General features: G+C 36.5%; 1 protein-coding gene across 1 annotated transcript in view; it reads left to right on the top strand.

Annotated features, from left to right (window-relative positions):
- Positions 1–2,438: 2,438 nt before the first annotated feature.
- LOC121867856 (drebrin-like protein B) overlaps positions 2,439–18,801 on the top strand; it is a 66,417-nt gene continuing 50,054 nt past the window's right edge. The window contains exons 1-4 of the mRNA XM_042367981.1: positions 2,439–2,577; positions 9,381–9,436; positions 11,044–11,156; positions 15,077–15,289. Coding sequence (XP_042223915.1) covers positions 2,456–2,577; positions 9,381–9,436; positions 11,044–11,156; positions 15,077–15,289 — 504 coding nt within the window. The 5' untranslated portion in view covers positions 2,439–2,455. The remainder of the gene's footprint in view (positions 2,578–9,380; positions 9,437–11,043; positions 11,157–15,076; positions 15,290–18,801) is intronic.

Here is an 18,801-nt window from a genome sequence, read left to right as displayed (position 1 = left end):
CTACAATACTCCCCCCTTCCCTCCAGGCGGTGTAGGAGACTTGTTGTCTGCAGGGTTCCATGGCACATGTGAGGCAGAACGGCGATGGCGTGGATGAGCCGGCCGCTAGAGGAGACAACTGTCTAGATACACAATATCTGTGGGAGTAGAGAGGGAGAAAAAGGGTGTGTGGAGGCGATGAATGTTGTGCTTCCCTCACGGCAGGTACAGAGTCGTCAGATGCGCCTGCTGGGGTGTGTGGGCCTGGGTCAGGAGCAGGGGCTGCGTCAGCAGAAGCGGATGAGGGTTCGTGACAGCAGCTGGGTCCACGACAGCAGCAGGGTGCAGGACAGTAGCAGGGGGTACCTGAGGGAGAAAAGAGGGGTGTGTGGGTCCGCACTCAGGCGCATGGGCCGCGTCGGGAGCAGGGGCTGCATCAGGAGGAGCGGCAGGGGGTATTGCTGGGCCGGGGGCGGCGTCTGAGGCAGGACGGGTGTGCTGGGGTCGGTAGGACGTGGTGCTTGGGGCAGGAAGAGGAGTTGGTGTCTGCTTAGAGAAGCAATGCTGCTCTAGGGTGTCTAACCTGCGGTGTAGAGACAGTAGTTGAAGAGCCGATGAAAGCTGCCTCTGTGTGGATAAGCCAGTCTTCCATGTTGCTTGAAGACTGGGAGCGTGATCGGTTTCTCCTCCATCCTGTGTGAGTGCGAATCTCCGGGGATCACCATTTGTGGGGTTCGGGTTGTTTGTTCGGACTCAGGATGGGATGGAGAAAGGAAACTCACAATGTGCTCTCTGTATACATGTTATATTGGATGTACAATGCAGCTTGGTGCTGGGAAGTGGCAGCGTGGTTACAAGCGTGATGTAGAGAGAGCTGGTTGGTGAGGATGCTCAGAGGAGGACAGCTTGTGGGTCGCCATGCTCGCAGGCGGGAGCGAGGGCCGCCAGGCAGCGGCAGAGGAGGTGGTGTTGTTGCTTGCTGCGGCTGTAGCTAGAAGAAGAGAGCGGTCACCACAAGGTCAGGTCTTAAATAGCGGGGGTAGGCGTGGATAAGTAGTTGACCTCCGTGATGTATGGCGGCGCTGGTTGACCCAGACCACGAGGCACACACTGGGGAATTCACGGGGTCGGCTACTCAGCGACAAACAGCGTTTGTAGGGGAGAAATCCACTACAATACCCCCCCCTTCCCTCCAGGCGGTGTAGGAGACTTGTTGTCTGCAGGGTTGCATGGCACATGTGAGGCAGAACGGGCGGTGCATGCCACATGTGAGACAACGGCGATGGCGTGGATGAGCCGGCCGCTTGTGGAGGCAACTGTCTAGACACACAAGATCTGTGGGAGAAAGAGGGTTGTGGAGGTGATGAATGTTGTGTTTTCCTCGCGACAGGTACAGAGTCCTCAGATGCGCCTGCTGAGGTGTGTGGGCCTGGGTCAGGAGCAGGGGCTGCGTGTCAGCAGAAGCGGAGGAGGTGGTGTTGCTTGCTGGGCTGTCGCTAGAAAGAGGAGGTCACCACGAGGTCAGGTCTTAAATAGCGGGGGTAGGCGTGGCTTAGTAGTTGACCTCCGTGATGTAGGCGGCGCTGGTTGACCCAGACCACGAGGCATACACTGGGGAATTCGCGGGGTTGACTACTCAGCGACAAACAGCGTTTGTAGGGGAGAAATCCACTACAATACTACACAATTATGTTCACTACTACCGCCAATTACCTTCCCGGTTCATATCTTCATTCCTTATAAAGCTTGATGTGAGGACTAGCTTATAAGTGGTGCTGTACACTCAAATTACCGCACATGAGGTTTGCAGTTCTATTTTAATTATATTTTTTTGCTTGAAATGGTATAATAAAAAAATGCGAAAACTCTTCTATACCGCAATGTAGATTTTTTTTTCAAATATTTGTTTGCTGTGGACTAATGTTCCCATACTCCCCTACAAAACCCTTGGGCTTAGAGTGGTTTCCAGTCCATTTTTTTGGGTGTAGACTACAAAAAAAATTTAATCACAAATTCACAAATCTAGCCCTTAGTAACACTTGATTATCTGAAGGGTCTTCCCTCATTGATTGTTCTATATATAGTTACAGGATCAATGTCACAATATGTCAGTGATCACGCTGTGTACACGAGGCCACATATTGGTTTAGGCTTTTATAACATGTGCATTTGTTGCGACAATTATGCACACAATTGCCATACAAGGCGGTCTGCTGACTCCGGTATTCACTTCACTTGTTCTCGTCGCCGCTACTCCCCGGCATTCATTCTAGAAACACCTTTCCAATATTGAATAATTAAGACTTACAGCAAAATAACACACATATTTCAGGATTCCAAATTTTTCCCTAATTGTATTGAAATTAAAGGATAATTAAATCACGGGAATTTTCGGCATCTTGGCAATGTTTACATCAAATTTGGTACATGTTGGCCCTTGATGCCTCAGTTGTCGGGCTGTGACAGATAGTGGTGGATGTGTCCTGGCGCTCCTCGCCTTTACAAACCTCCCACAATGAGTATAGATGTCGAGAAAAACCGGAATTCAATATTAAAGGCCTTTAACGATGTAGTGAGTGACAAGACGGCCACAGATTGGTGAGTAATTACCATTAAGCGGAGTGTACCGTGTTATGGCCGGGGTCAGTGGTAAGAGTCTATATTAGATGTTGATATCTAAGGCCTGCGCACAGAAAATTACATGTAGAATTAGACATTTAGTCGTTTAAATGATAGTTTTAGAGGAGTAAGAACACGGAACAAGTCTTGTACCGCATGGTATCGAGTGTTGTGTCCTGGTGCTGCTTTGCTTGGTCAGGTGTTTTGTGCATGAACCCTGTTGGGCACGACCGGGAGAAAGTGGGAAGCATACCCATGTTATTGTTACACCAGATATGTTTACAGAGTGTGTAAGTTAAAGATATAAATAAATATATTCGAATGAGTTTACCTCCTGTTTTAGTCCTCTCCTGTCACTGAACATTGTGTTGTACCACTGGCCCCTGTTATTCCCCCCTTTAGTGAGGTTTATTTACCGCACGCAAAAGTGGGGGTGGGTTAAAGATGATATTAACATTGAATTATTATGAAGAACGTATGGAGATAGTTTATTTTGTCAAATTACTTGGTAGGTGTCGAGTCACTAGATCAACAGCAACATACATGGTGTCATCAATAGGTTACTTTTCAGTTGATCAATAACTGAAGGATACCCTCACAGTACAGTACAGTACATGTTGGTGCTCAGGTTTTGCTTTGTTTGTGTTTTGAGGAATGTATTAGGGTTAGTGAATTTATCATGAGCATTTGTAAGGTATGGGTGTATGTGGTTAGTTTATTTTGTTTGGTTTTGTCATTGGATTAAACCACTGAACACTACTAAAATCAGTAATATTATAGTTCAGGTGTGGAAAACAATGCTTATTGATTTGTTCCTGCTAAAATCAGAGTTCACTGATGGTTTGTTTTGATGTGCCAGACCTGCTTAACGGGGAGAAATTTTGGTAATCCTGGAGCAGATCGCCAACACCAGAATGCTTTGCTTGATTTCAATCACTTTTTTCTGCAGGTGTTCTTTGAACGATAATAAGTACTAAAATGATGGGGGTTGGACCGAGTAATTGGTAGGTAATTGGCCAATTTGCCGATTAATCAGTAATTGGTCTTTTGACCGATTAATCGGGGCCGATTAGTAATTTCATATTTACCATTATAAGGTATTTAATGTCAGTATGGTGATCTATCCAAAACTCTGATGCCTTGCCAAAGCTTTTATTTCTAGCAAGTTCTTGTATAAATGTATATTAGTTACATTATTTATATTAGTTTCATGTTCTCCTTCTATTTATTTTTACTTCATTTCCCATATTATGGAACATATTAAAAATATACAGACAGAAAACAATGAAAATAAGGAGAAGAAATTCTTTCATCTTGTTTTATTTTTTCATAAAAAAAAAAAATTATTTTTCACTTTCAAGCCCTTTACTGATGTTGTATGTCTGGTTTACCTGACTTGGCCCAAAAATAATTTATTCCATGGATATCAAACGAAGAATCAATCATGATTAATCAAGCACAAGTAATGTAAAATTCGACTTTAAATTTATTTTATAGTATGTATTCAACATAAATATTGCTGCAGCTCTAAATTTAGAAAATGAAACAAAATTGCCTTTTATCGCAATCAAGAAGTGTGAAATATTTCAACCAACACGTGCGTATTTTTAATTAGAATTAAAAATAAAAAGTTATATTTACAAACTATAATTATATTTAGACACTGAGGTCCCAAACAGACTGTTACTGAGAAGTTCAGATAGGGTCTGAGAGGTCAGGTGCAGTTTATTCACACTACCATTTCTATTAGCAGCTATAATGACCACAGAGAACAAGAGAAATGGGAATGTTTAACAAATTACAACCAGGATGTACAGAACGAGATGTTACAAGTTACAACTACGCAAAACTAGACTTTATACGGGTGGGAAATCACTAAAACCTACTCCCTATAAAGGATATGGCAGGTGGGTAGCAAAACTATGTCGAAAATAACATTAGGGTGATGTCTTTAACTGTGGTACCAATAATTTAATGAAATTTAATCGTATATAAAATTCTTAATTATTGGCCGATTGTTTACAGCCGATTAATCGGTAATAGGCCAAATTACTTATTGGCCCAACCTTAAAAATTATATGACAATGCACAGAACCTAATAGAACCTGACCTAGCCAATCAAAGAAACCTACCTAACTTCCTGTATTGAACAGAATGTACTTATTGTATGTACTTTGATATCTTGTACCGTTGAAAGCAACTTTCTTGAAGCGGCCTGGTGTAATTTTACTTTTTTTTTGTGGACGTGACGGTATGCTCAAACTGAGAGGATTGGTTGTTGCTCAGAAACACATGCCTACGCAGCTGGTTTTCAGCAGAATATTTACTGTAAATAATTAATTTCTTCATATAAAAAGCACGTAGACACATCATTTTAATGTCATGTGATCACCTTTTCACCAGTTCCCTTCTCACAATTTTCCTCATCCTTCATATCCTACCCACTACAGGTTATTTATGGTCTTTGATAGAAGAAATAATGATTAAATACCTGGAACTTATAATTAAAACACAGTTGAAAGTTGTCATGTCGTTTTTAGTACTTACTATCATCCAAAGAATATCTGTGGGAAAATGGACGAAATCGAACAACTCCTGGAGTTAGCCGTCTGCTCAGTATTACCAATTTTTTTATTTGTTAGAATGACTTTGTGAACTAGTTTGCTTTTCTTTGGGAATATAACTGAACTGTTTATTTTCATCAGAGAATGTAAATTGTAATTGCTGACATCCCATCAGAAATAATGTAATAATCGTGCTTGGATGCAAATTGGGTGGGGAAGCAGATTGTAGAGAAAGTCTGCTCATGTAAATATATATATATATATATATATATATATATATATATATATATATATATATATATATATATATATATATATATATATATATATATATATATATATATATATATATATATATATATATATATATATATATATATATATATATATATATATAATATTTTTAAAAGTTAGGATTGCTTTAATCCTGTTCATAATGTAAGTAAATGTTTAGTTTTGGACATCTAGGGAATCATAGGAATTTAACTGTTTGATGAACTACTGATTTCCAATAGTTAAACAGTTTCTTAGTAGCTGTGTACCTTGGCTGTGAAAAGTAACATTGTACAGTATACAATACAGTAATACAGCTATATAAGCGCACATTTATAGCGACCTTTTATAATAAATATTTAAAACTTTCTAACTTCCTAACTGAATTGCTAATGCCTTGAAATGATTTGTATTTTGATAATCCATATATTTAACATTATTTTAGATAATATCAGGTGTGCTTACCAATTGTGAACACATTTGGTGTGAATTATCTATGAACCAATCCGCTATTAGTATAGAAGAGGGGCAGGGCCTACAGGCCGGGTTAGTGTGGAACGGGTATGGTATCATCGACTAATTCTAAACCTCACTGAGGTCACTCATGTTTTAATTTTTTTTTTACCCAATAGTTTTCTGGTTCCCTGTCTGATAATACTACAGTTTGTTTATTGAATAGACTACCTTACCGGTCACAACAAAACAGCCTGACAGGTCAGGCTGTTTTGGGTTATTTTGTCGGTTCATTGTTCATTTACCTTATTGGCCACCAATTAGAGGTGGCCATGCCAAGGGAAGGAGGCCAGTGGCCTGTGTACAGTAGGATCCCTCCTTTGTTCTTGATAATTTTGTCAAGGGCTGTTTTGAAGCCCAGTACTGTTCGTGATACCACAGCTTGGGCTGGTAGAACGTTTTATAGGTCTACCTCTGTGTGAAAAAGCATTTCCTTATATTCATTCTGCTTGACATCTTGGCAAGCTTGTACTGTAGTTATACCCTCTTTTGTTGGTGGTACGTGACATCACAAAGAAATGTCCCGGGTTAACATTTTCCATCCCTTTCAGGATTTCTGAAGGGTTGTTAATGCTAAGGCCCTCAGTCAACTTGGATAATTCAGATGACATAGTTCTTAGTCGCTGTATGTTTCACCTTTTCTAGGGGTGGAAGATCATTCTGGGGGTAGAATTTCCATGCCTGTATACAGGTATCCAGACTGGGACGTCCTTGAGATTTGTACAGTTGAAGGAACATTTTCTTATCCTTATATTCAAATTTATCCTTTATAATTCCCAAATCTCAATTTAATGAAAGTCTCTCAGAAGTCTCAGAAAGGAGGTGGTGTGGGGGGGAAAGTAAAAAGTGTGGGGCTATTAATTTGAAAAAAGTTTGGAAATAGAAAAAAAATTAAAACAAACCCCGAACCCCTTTGTTTAAGGTCCGACATGGATAATGTTTCTATGTACATATCATGTGTCTGAGGTGTCTCCTTAGGTGTGAGCGTATTAACGGAATTAATCTCAATTTAGCGAACTAGTTTGCTAAATTAAGGCACCAAGTTAGGAGCAATTAATATTTATGCATGATGAAGGGATAGAGTTTCAAGAAAAGTATTTAATTCAGAAGTGAAGAAATGTTTGAAGGTATGGAGAATGCCAGCAACACATGAGGAGTGGAACATCAGCCAAGATGGGTTATACACCTTGCTGGCTGGTGTACATGATATTTTGCTTATTTTTTTTTTTTACATTTTGCTGCTTGAACCATTCATATACCATTCATGGACTGTCTCTGGTCCAGTTTTCACATAATTTCCACTTTTTTAACACAGCCCTTTACATTTCCCTTTTGCACAGTTAAACTCAATTATATTACTTTTGTGTTTGTTTGAGAGCACTGTGAAAGTAAAATAAAGTCAATATTAAACAAAGAATATAATTATAATACAGTATATCTACACCCATTAGGAACTAAGACTCCTTGTTGCATTGGTCATAGCTCAAGCGTATATGACCACAGCGTTTGTGCCTTGTAAATAAATGATGATGCAATAGCTCATTATCAGTCAAGCATGGGATTTTTTCCACAGAAGATGTATCTCCAATTATAGGAAAATGTACATTGATATATGAATGATCGATTTACGAGGTTTTTTTAAAAAAACTGCATAACCCCTCATAAATTTTGGTCGACCTGTAATTACTGAACTGTTACATTAAGCATAACATTAAATGTTGATTTTGTGATTATTTTTCCAAATATGATTGTTAGTCGTCACATTAATCCTTTCTCTGGCTGATGCCAAGGGTTGTGTCACTAAGAACCTTTGTTTCCAGACCACCACCTGTGCACAGCCAACAAATTTTTAGAAAGAACTTGATATTGTTGATCTTGCAGATTAATTAAACTAAATAAAGTCCAATCCTAATTTTGTATAATGTAGCCAGTTGTGTCAGCCAGCAAGTGGATTCAGTTTGTATGATGCAACTTGTGTCAGCCAGCAAGTGGATTCAGTTTGTATGATGCAATTTGTGTCAGCCAGCAAGTGGATTCAGTTTGTATGATGCAACTTGTGTCAGCCAGCAAGAGATTGAGATTTGTCTAGCTGTCGGTAATGTGTTAGGGTTAACTCAGTCACTCTACTCAGCTTGATCTGATGAACTTAAGAGACCTTGCACCTCATCCATTAGTTCTGTCCTTGGCTGTATGGCTGTGACAGCTGTGGTCAAGGAAAGTAAAACAGCAGAGAGAGTTTCTCTGAACAGTGACGTAGTTTCTCTGGTCTTACTTTCTCTCATTGTGGCTGTCATGATAAAGAATCATCCCTCCATTGAACTGACAATTCTGCTACCAGGAGGTTTCTCTAGTTATTTGTGGTTTATGACTCAATTACAGTATGTACTGTACTGTACAATGATTTAATTAGATGTTTGGTAATAATTTTGTAGTACGGTACTGTATATATTCATACATAAAGTTTTAAGAATTCCTTAGGTTTTATGTCTAGGCAAAATGTTCTTCATTGTTTTTGAGAGGTCACTGAATGTTTGACTCAAAGTAATTCTCAGATATAAAAAAATTACAGTAAAAATGTTAACTATTACTAGATACAGTGGGGTATGCTATAACGAACGGATTCTACTACGAATATTCCTATAATGAACGGTTTTACCTATAAAATTGAGAATGCTATAACGAACGAAACTCCTACAACGAACAGTATTTTTTTTTTTTTTTTTCTTACTAATTTATTGCTTTTTTATTAAAAGTATTAATGATATTCTTTATTTCAGGAGGTTAGATGCATATTTATGCACTTTTTTACAATTTTTACAATTTTATACTGTATTATATTTTTCAGTGTTAAGTGGTTGTATTTGGGGGCCTGGAACGGATTAATCCTATAACAAACGAATGCTATAACGAACAAGGTTCTAGAACCAATTAGATTCGTTATAGCATACCCCACTGTAGTTTGTTTAAATTTTAGCTTCGTAAATACTTTGTTGACCTTAGATTTAATATGAGACTGTCAGGAAGAACTACTTTTCATATTTTTTAATAATTGTCTAGTATGTGAGATACAAAAATACAGTATACATATAAAGAACAAAATGATTGTGAAAAATTTCAATCAATATTGTGTTAACTTAGAGAACTTGGTTTCATCATGCATTGAGTAATTCAACCTACGTCATTTGGGTAAAAAAAATATATATACTGTATATCAAATACTGTATTCATGGAGTTTGGATAAATTTATGGCCCTTAACACTTTAGTAGTACTGTACTGTGGTGTATTCTGATCCTGAATTTAAAATTATGCTTGGTATCAGCATTTGCCTGCTAAGTGGATGTTAAGCTCCTTTGACCTCTCTTTATTTTTAAGTTTTATACTTACTGTATTTTACATGACTCTTGTTGTCAGTCATCTCTCTTTCTTTTCAGGGCTCTATTTGGTTATGAAGGCCAAACTAATACTTTGAAGGTGATTGGAACTGGAGGTAAGAAAGGTTATCACAACTTTAAATTTTCTGTATAACGAAGTAATGTATAGATCATAAATCTTTAATAACGAATTCTATCCGTTTCCAGTTAACATTTTAAGGTTTTGACTGAATTTTTTTTAGTCTCCAGTACTGTAATTGTCTGATATAACTGTGCAGCTTTGCTCTGATAGTTTTCCTGCATTTTTCCTTGGGGTCCCCTGTGCCTTAATTTTTTTTTTTCCTCTAGCAGCAGCAGCTTTATATATAACTTTCTCTTATACTTGCTCAGGTTCGTTATTTGAAAGAGAAGTGGTCACTGATTTGTACAAGTATGCTGTAGTACCTGATGAGAGAGAGAGAGAGAATTTAATTTCTTCACCAAACAAAGGAGGGTCTGAGAAAATTGTAGCTAATGTATTTCTTCCCACTATCTTGATTTCTGACCTTGTATCTTTAATATTGCTCATGTACAGTATTACAATTTTGCCATTACAGTACATTACATTCTGTACATCTAATTTTGGCCCCCTACATCCAGATTTTTTATTCTCGATAACCTGATTTTTTGGTCCTCAACAGTTAAGTTTTCTGCACAACCTTATACAGTTGACAAATATTTACAGTTGTAACATACCCAGAGAAGAAGGTCTCAATTTAATAAACACTGTAAAATCTTGGAGCAGTTGTTAGACTGTTGGTTATACTAAGGTACAAGAGAGCATGGTAGTAATGCTTTCTCAGTTAAAGATGAAAACAATGCATAAATTCTCAGAAAAGAATGCAGGATATGGAAGATTTGGGATGCCACCATGTTTTTAATCATTAGTGTAAGAGGATTTTGTTTTAAAAGAATTTTTGTTTGTATAGTTTTTGTATACAAAACAGTAAATAGGTAAATGTGATTAGCATGGTTAACCTACAAGTATCAGAATGTCGTATTGCTTGCAAGATGCTTTCCCTTATAGACTACACACAGGGAAGATGAAAAGTTGGTAGACAAAGGCCCATGAATGCTAATGCTGGCAGTCCCTGAGTTACAAATGCTCTACTTATGAACAGGCTCCCAATACTGTACTGTACTGTATATTCGTCAAAAAAAATTCCAATTTCTACATTATTGCACTTTCATTATTCTATATTATATGGGATATTATTTTTTTGTATGGCAGAGTTGTAACTAACATATCCCATTTTTTACATGACTTTATTTTGTTAAATTTACAGTGCTGTACTGTATTTACATTTGTTGTTATGTATGGGTTTGGATACTATTGATACTATTGTTGTTTTGTTTTGGCAGAGTTGTGCTTTAACCTAACCTAAACTGTGGAATTAACACTGTTCTGACTTACAAACAGATTGATTAATGAATAGGATCCAGGGACATAATCTGTTCCTAACTTGGGGACTGCCTGTATATTGTTTTATTGCCAGTACCTGTAATTAGCATTCCACCCCCATTGAATACTGTAGATAGCACAATTGGATGTCTGGAACATTGGGTAGATTTGTAGTCAATTTTGTTTTTGTGTCAGTCCTGTACATAAAAAAGGAGCTATCTTATATATTTTACTTCAGTAACCTGTAATTATTTTCATTCATGTTTTCTTGTGGTATTACAGAGGATGGGCTAGAAGAGTTGGCAGATGACCTGAATAGTAGTAAGATTATGTATGCTGTCGTCAAAGTCATTGACCCCAACACCACAAGACCCAAAAATGTCCTCATTAACTGGGTATGTATACGGTATAGACTGTATGTGTGTATTGCAGTTGTGGGAATGTAGTTTGAATGATAATGGTTGACAATGGAGAGCATTAAAGATAAAAGTTCTTAAGCTCGGTTTGTTCATGATAAATGAATTCTCAGTGACCCTCAGGTGCTCATGGATACACCAAGTTATCATTATAACAGTGAATTACAAATGCTCATAATCCCAAGGTACCCACAGGTGCTCTAAATGATACCTATTGACTGACAGGTGCTCACTCGGATGCTAAGTGTTTGACAGCAAATGTCCAAAACATAATTATAAGGACCTTTAAGTGTGTATTATGACTTACATGTGTTCATAATGATTATAGTGAATCATAGATACTCATAATAATTACAATAAATCACAGATGCTCATATTGGCCACAGGTGACTAAACATCATTCATAATCATCCAGCATTTTCTTAGTGATTCACAGCTGCTCATATTGATGCCAGATTACTTATATGCTTATTATGATGCTATATTTGCTGTGTAGGAGTGCTATAGATATTGTAATGTACTTTACTTATAGACAGTACTGTACTGTATGTCATTTTCTGAAGGTATTACCATATGCGAGAGAATTGCCATATTGTACTTCCAGTGCCTGTGTTTTCAACTACTGTACAGGTATCCCCTGATTTACGATCTTCTATCTATGATATTTCACTTGAAGGATGGAGATGTATTAGGACCACTCCCCTATTTACGGTAAAAAACATTAGCAACGATGGTCATCGTCTGGTCAAAATCGCTGATGCGCAAAATATGGAGCTGCATCTCTTGTTGCTTTTGTCAGCTGCAGTCTACCCGCATGCTGTTACGTGGCTACCCAGTGCACTACAGTACCAAGCTTTGTTCCATGGTGATTGCACATGATTGCTAAGCCCAACAATTACTGTATTGGGCTGTATCGGTGTTGTTACTTATTCTTTTTTTTTTAAACCTAATAGTGAGAGGACATGACTAACATTCACATTGTACTGTACTGTTTTGGTGATTGTGAAATGATTTTTGCTATGTTTTTTGTGACTGTAAAGTGCTTTGCCTATATTGTTGTGAACATGATGTGAGCAGTGTCGGGCCGCTATCATGGTTTTTACATTATCATCGTTCACTCTGTTTTTGTGACAAGTGGTTTCACTCTGTTTTTGTGGCTGGGAAGTGAGCAGTGTAACTTTGAAAATGTCTGGGAAGGCCAAGGCACCCAAGAAAACCATATCTCGAGGTAAAGCCTGACATTGTGAAGCTGTGTGGGAGTCAGTGACATCTCCACTTCATCCTCAAGAGACCCCTTAGCCTAAGAGGGGACATGTGATGATGACCAGACTTGTTCTTAATGATGTGGCGAGTTTTGTTTAATTGTATTTTATATATAATATTGTAGGAATTGTATTTTTGGTATTACATGTGGGTGTTGGACTGACTGGGAATGTTTCCCAATGATCCCGATTTATGTTTTTCAGGAACGGAACCCCATCATGAATAGGCTTCTGTTAATTTGAGATTTTTATATGTTGTATATTTCTAAAGGAGAAATTCATCTTGGAAGGTTTAATATAGAGTACTGTACACTGTACTGTAATTTGTAAGATCCTCCTGTCTCTATTACAAAATTGATAAAACATGAAATAATTTATGGTCAAAGTTGTGAATGGCAAAATATTATTGCCAATCATAACATTTTAAGTGGATTCATACAAATTCATTGTGCTTTTGTTGTCTGTACAATTGATTATACTTGGTGTTTTGTGTGACGAGACTAATATTAAAGAGGATACATTATTGTACTGTATGTGAGCAGACATGTCATGGGGAAAGTAGTTAATGCTGGAATTGAAAAGATTTGTTGATGTAGAAAAAGGAGCTCTGTGTTATGTGAGGATTTTACTTTTGAAATTGAGAGAAGCATTAATGTTTTCTCAGAATACACATAACAGTAGTTTCATTAGTGGGGTACCTAATATGAACAGAGATGAACTGATAAAATATATTTTAGAATATTTGTTCATAGAAATAAATTTTAGTGAATCATGAAATTGCAATGTTGTAGTGTACAGCTAGTGCCCCCGCCCTTAAGAAAAAAAGTACAATGTTGCTGCTTTTAAGTTTAAGCCATAAAACAACAATCTAAACAGATAAGAAGACCATAGAATGTGTGGAGGGTAGCAGTTACTGTGGAAGCCTAGTGACACCTTTGTGTTATGGAAAACTTTGACCAAATGCGTTATCAACAAAGCACCAGGTAGTTTAATGCGACTTGTTGATTGATGGAAGTAATGTTTTGAGAAAGGTCCAGGAAGGCAAGGAGTGTTTTAATTTGCTTTATTTAACTTAATTTATGGTTGTTTAAAGAGTCAAATAAAAAGGTTAGAGACCAATATTTTTTTGAGGACACTAATGTACACTGTAATGTTTTCCATATCTTGGGTAAGTGTTTGGTATTTTTTTTTTTTTTTTTACTCTTATTATCCTTGATGTGGTTGGTGTCTTGACTTGAAATTTTGAGGGTCAATTAACTGGTGCTACTATAGCATGCAGTCTACAATGATATATTTAGTTTAACTTAACCTGACCTAATTTAACCTAAGCTGACTTATGTAAATATTTTGTAGACCGCACACTATAGTAACACCAATTGAACTTTGATAGTTTAAATTTTTAACTCGGCAACTTCTTTTACCTGTTACTTGTAGTACACTGTAATCTTGTATATGTGTCTTTTCTTTACACTTGATATGAAGCATGTTGTACATTTTGATCTACAAATTCCTTGTTGCAGAAAGTTTCACTCAAAATGTATGTACAGTTTTCTAAAATATATAGTGTGCTGTACTTGTACACTCGGTAAAAAAAAGTACAGTATCTTTACAATTTTTTGTGCGAAACAAAATTACACCACGAATGAAGGTTTTTGATAAAGGCTCATGAGGAATACTTTTATTCACCAATCATATTACAAAAAACTAATTCTATATTTTGAATGATATAACTAAATTAGGCCTACCATAATAGGTAGGAAATGTCTCACAATCATGCCTGCGAACCCTAGCGAGTCAACAAGATGGTTCAGTTCCAAATTCATCGAACCCCTCCTGAAAGGTACCGTACTTTTTTTTACCGAGTATGAACATACAGTACAGTATTTGTTTTCTCCTTAACCCTTAAAATGCAGCCATCATTGGTGAAAGTTAGCAATCATCATCTGTGGAAGTTTCGTGTTCCAAATGTTCCATTTTTTCCAGATATGGGGATCCTTAGCTGCTGGTGAAGGGTTAATGTCTTTGTACGGGTTCTCTCTTTGTGTGCAAAGAGATATACGAGTTTTACTAATTATTTTGTGTACTTTAAAAAATGATGCATATAACATGATATCTTCTGTGAAACAGGTGCTGTTATATTGTACAGGACTTGTAAACCTTTCTAGAGCTATAGCTTGTGAATCTCTTGACCAGTGCACATACAGTATTGGTTATATTTTTCCTGGTCTTTTTTAGAACACAAAATATTACATATCTGTATACTTTTTTTTTAGACTTAAGACACAGATCATCTTGTGGATGTGGTCAAGTTTAATTTTCAGGTTGATCCCTCAAGTTGACAACACTGGAAATACAGTATTTTTTTCATGGCCTTCTATATTCTTAATTATGACTTTTAAAAGGAAATATTTGGTAAAAGTATTAGTGTATCTCAATATTGTCCATAAAACATGACACATAATTTCAAGTACAGTATGAACAATATTTCAATACCCATACAGTTAATTTCCAATTAGAAAAATTCTGTATCGCACATATTTAGTGCAGGATCATAAATAAAATAAATTTAAAGGACTTTCTGGGGGGCGTTAATCTGAACTTTTGAAGGATAAGATATATTTTGTCATTTTCTTGCAGCAAGGTGAAGGAGCCCCAACTGTACGTAAAGGTACCTGTGCTCGACATCTTCATGACATTCACAAACTTCTCAGAGGTGTGCATGTTACTGTTAATGCTCGGACAGAGGAGGAAGTTGAACCAGAAGTTGTTATGGCTGCAGTTCTTAAGTTATCGGCTACAACTTATAACTTCAACGAGAGATCAGAGATGAATGACAAGACTACTCCGGTGGTATGTCTTTCCCTAGAGATATTGAAGTTACCTTTGTTTTTAGTCTAGAACTTAGTACAGTTGATGAAAGATTTACTGCTGTGAATAGACTTTTGGGTATTCCGTATTTGATATACACAGAGGACAAGATTTCAGTCTTGTAGTAGGTCTCACAGTGCATGTATGAGAATTGCATGGACCTTTTTGTTTCAGTGAACATTAGTATCTGTCATGCAGAGAGTGCACTGAACTGGTTAAATGCAATCACAGAGATGATCCTAGATTCTGAAGGGAATAATAGTTATATTTTTTTTTTATGAAATTTATTGCCCCCCCTCCCCCCTTTTTTTATGATGGCCATTGAAAATTTAAACTTGGGGAAAATAGAATTTTAGGGATTAGTTATGTACAGCTATAATCAAAATGGGTTGTTATGCTGTTATGAGTAATATTACTGTAACATTACAATATTATCAGGAAATTTATACATTACTTATGAAATGATCAAAGATAATATAAAAGATAAGTACACTAGGTCTTCAGTTATCATTTACAGGTACAGAGTATTTATTTATGTTGTAAAAAAGTCAGGGTCTCAGATGTTCAGGTAGATGGTTGACCCTTATTGCCAGCTGGCTGTCAAGAATTGTGCAGTTGCACAGGTGTGTGTGTATGTGGGCATTAGTGCAGATTTAATAGCATGGCTGTAGACCAATTTATTATATTTTTGCTACCAAGCTTATTTTATATCCTTGGACATGGGTAGCCCTAACAGTATCATGAAGATATTGGTGAATAGACTGCCATCTTTTATATACTATTATGTTTTTGTTGAGTGAATAGCACAGATGAAGTTAATAGTTAACAGGAAAAACATTATCTCCATTAAAAAGGCAGTGATACTTCTGCAATTAAGAATGAATATATAGCTAGTAGTGATGTAGTGTAGATATTGCTTTGCTACTTTTATTTCAGGTCAATGTCAGTAAACTGTTCTCTTTCAGAAAGGCTTAGTAGACACTTTCAAGAAGGGTGAAGCAACAGGGGCTGTGGTAAACAGTGTGTCATTTGTGCAAATAATTTCTGCATTCTGGCATTCTGAAACAACTTTCAAAATTTTTAATAGAATGGAATCATGTACAGTATTACATCACTTTTTATTGATGATCCATTATGTAGCTGCTCTGAATGTGATATACATTATTATTATTTTTAAGGCTTCCCATTAAAGATTGCATGAAGGCCTAAATTACATTAGGATCTCTCACTTTATTGGGTAATTTTATTTTATTTATGTAAATCTTGAGGGTTGTTTCAGATGTGACACTAATTATTTTGATTTATTAAACCAATTTCCTTTAAAATGTTCTCCAACTTCTTACTTTATTTTATTACAGTCCGAAGGGTCACATGATCTCCGTATTCTTCTTGGTTGATTTTCCATGTCAGGAAGTTTTGTTTTTTAAGGATTTTAATATTCATAGTTAAGATCAGACCATTATGGCCTATGCGATCATTCTTTTTTTATAGATAATTCATTCAGAATGTTGATAGTGAGATTTTTGTTTTTATAATACAGTACAGTACAGTATACAGTAGTACAGTATTTTTTAAACCAATTTTATCACTCGTGTGCCGATCTACTCACAGTCATTGAAATATAGAGTCGTTCGTTAACTGAATATTTCATGAACCGAATCTGTTATTTCAATGGGATATTAGGTAATTGGTTCCAACTCACAGAAAAAGTATACAGTCAACCCTCACTTTACGCGGTCCCACATTCCACGTTTACACGGTGCACCTGCCAGAACCCAGGATGCTCACATTCCGCGGTGGGTGTACCCCTTTACACGGGTGAAGCATAATTTTTTTATTTAGCTCATAAAATTCATACAAATTATCCGGCCAGAATATAATTTACATTGCTGGAATTCTTACAATTTGATGATCATTTTGAATATAAACATCATAGATTTTGCATTAGACGTACAAATTTTAGATACAATGTTTACTCAGTAAATATGTTATCTTTTGTGCAAAATATATGACATTTATATTCAAAATATTCCTGGTCTTACAAGGAATCCAGCAATGTCAATTATATTATCCTAACTTTAGTCTGATTTATTATTTATTACTAAAAAGGTAAACAGTCTGGTATTCCCACACATTCATCTGGTAGGGAGGGTTGGTGGGGACCGGCGATCGACCACCCGGCACCAGGGTGTGAAGAATATTTTTTTTTTTTTATAAACTGAAAATATTTGTTTTAGCTCATAAAATTCATACAAATTACCCGGCCAGAATATAATTTACATTGCTGGAATTTTTACAATTTGATGATCATTTTGAATATAAACATCATATATTTTGCATTAGACATACAAATTTTAGATATAATGTTTACTCTCAGTAAATATGTTATCTTTTGTGCAAAATATATGACATTTATATTCAAAATATTCCTGGTTTTACAAGGAATCCAGCAATGTCAATTATATTATCCTAACTTTAATCTGAGGTATTATTTAATACTAAATGTTAAAATCTAGTTTTTTCACCCAACCTTTCTCTTGAGGGGAGGATTGGTGGGGGGTGGGGCGGAGGGTTGGGACGGACCGACCATCTGGCCCGGTTGGAAGAGGGGGGGAGGCAAGGTGGGGTACTTTGATTGACAGATAGTGCCGTGAAGAATATTTTTTTTTTTATTAACTGAAGATATTTGTTTTAGCTCATAAAATTCATACAAATTACCCGACCAGAATATAATTTACATTGCTGGAATTCTTACAATTTGATGATCATTTTGAATATAAACATCATAGATTTTGCATTAGATATACAAATTTTAGATATAATGTTTACTCTGAGTAAATATGTTATCTTTTGTGCAAAATATATGACATTTGTATTCAAGATATTCCTGGTCTTACAAGGAATCCAGCAATGTCAATTATATTATCCTAACTTTAGTTTGAGGTATTATTTATTACTATACCTGGTTTTCCCCCCAAAATTTCTCAGAGGGAAGAGCCAGGGAGTGTAGTGTGAGAAGAGGGGGAGGGAGTTGAGTCCATTATTTGAATGGACATTAACTTGGCGACTGTATTTCTCTATTTCTCTTAAGTATTAATTGTGTGCATATACCATCATAAAATTAAGATGTTATTTTTACTAGAGCATAGGTATTGTGTTGGAAAAAGTGGAGTTTGGGGGTCAGCTGGTCTCTATTTCATTTAATCCCATATGTTATGTTATTCACTTTACGCGTTTCTCACTTTACGCGGTACCCTGTGGGTTACATTAACCGCGTAAAGTGAGGGTTGACTGTACATACGAAGTACTATATACCAGTAATAGAATTAACAAAACATTAAGTATAAACTAAATACAGTACTGTACTGTGCAGTATACTGTACAAAAATAAAAAAAATAGAATACTGTACTGGATTTTAACTTACTTTGAGGTGTGTATGTCGTATTACCAGCAGCTTTGTGTACATATCAAACAGCTGATTGTAGAGGCAGTC

The sequence above is a fragment of the Homarus americanus genome, unplaced genomic scaffold (assembly GCF_018991925.1).
Source record: "Homarus americanus isolate GMGI-L3 unplaced genomic scaffold, GMGI_Hamer_2.0 scaffold37032, whole genome shotgun sequence".
In the NCBI taxonomy this organism is placed as follows: Eukaryota; Metazoa; Arthropoda; class Malacostraca; order Decapoda; family Nephropidae; genus Homarus; species Homarus americanus.
The sequence above is the reverse complement of the archived record's forward strand: the minus strand, read 5'-3'. Positions and strand labels throughout refer to the sequence as shown.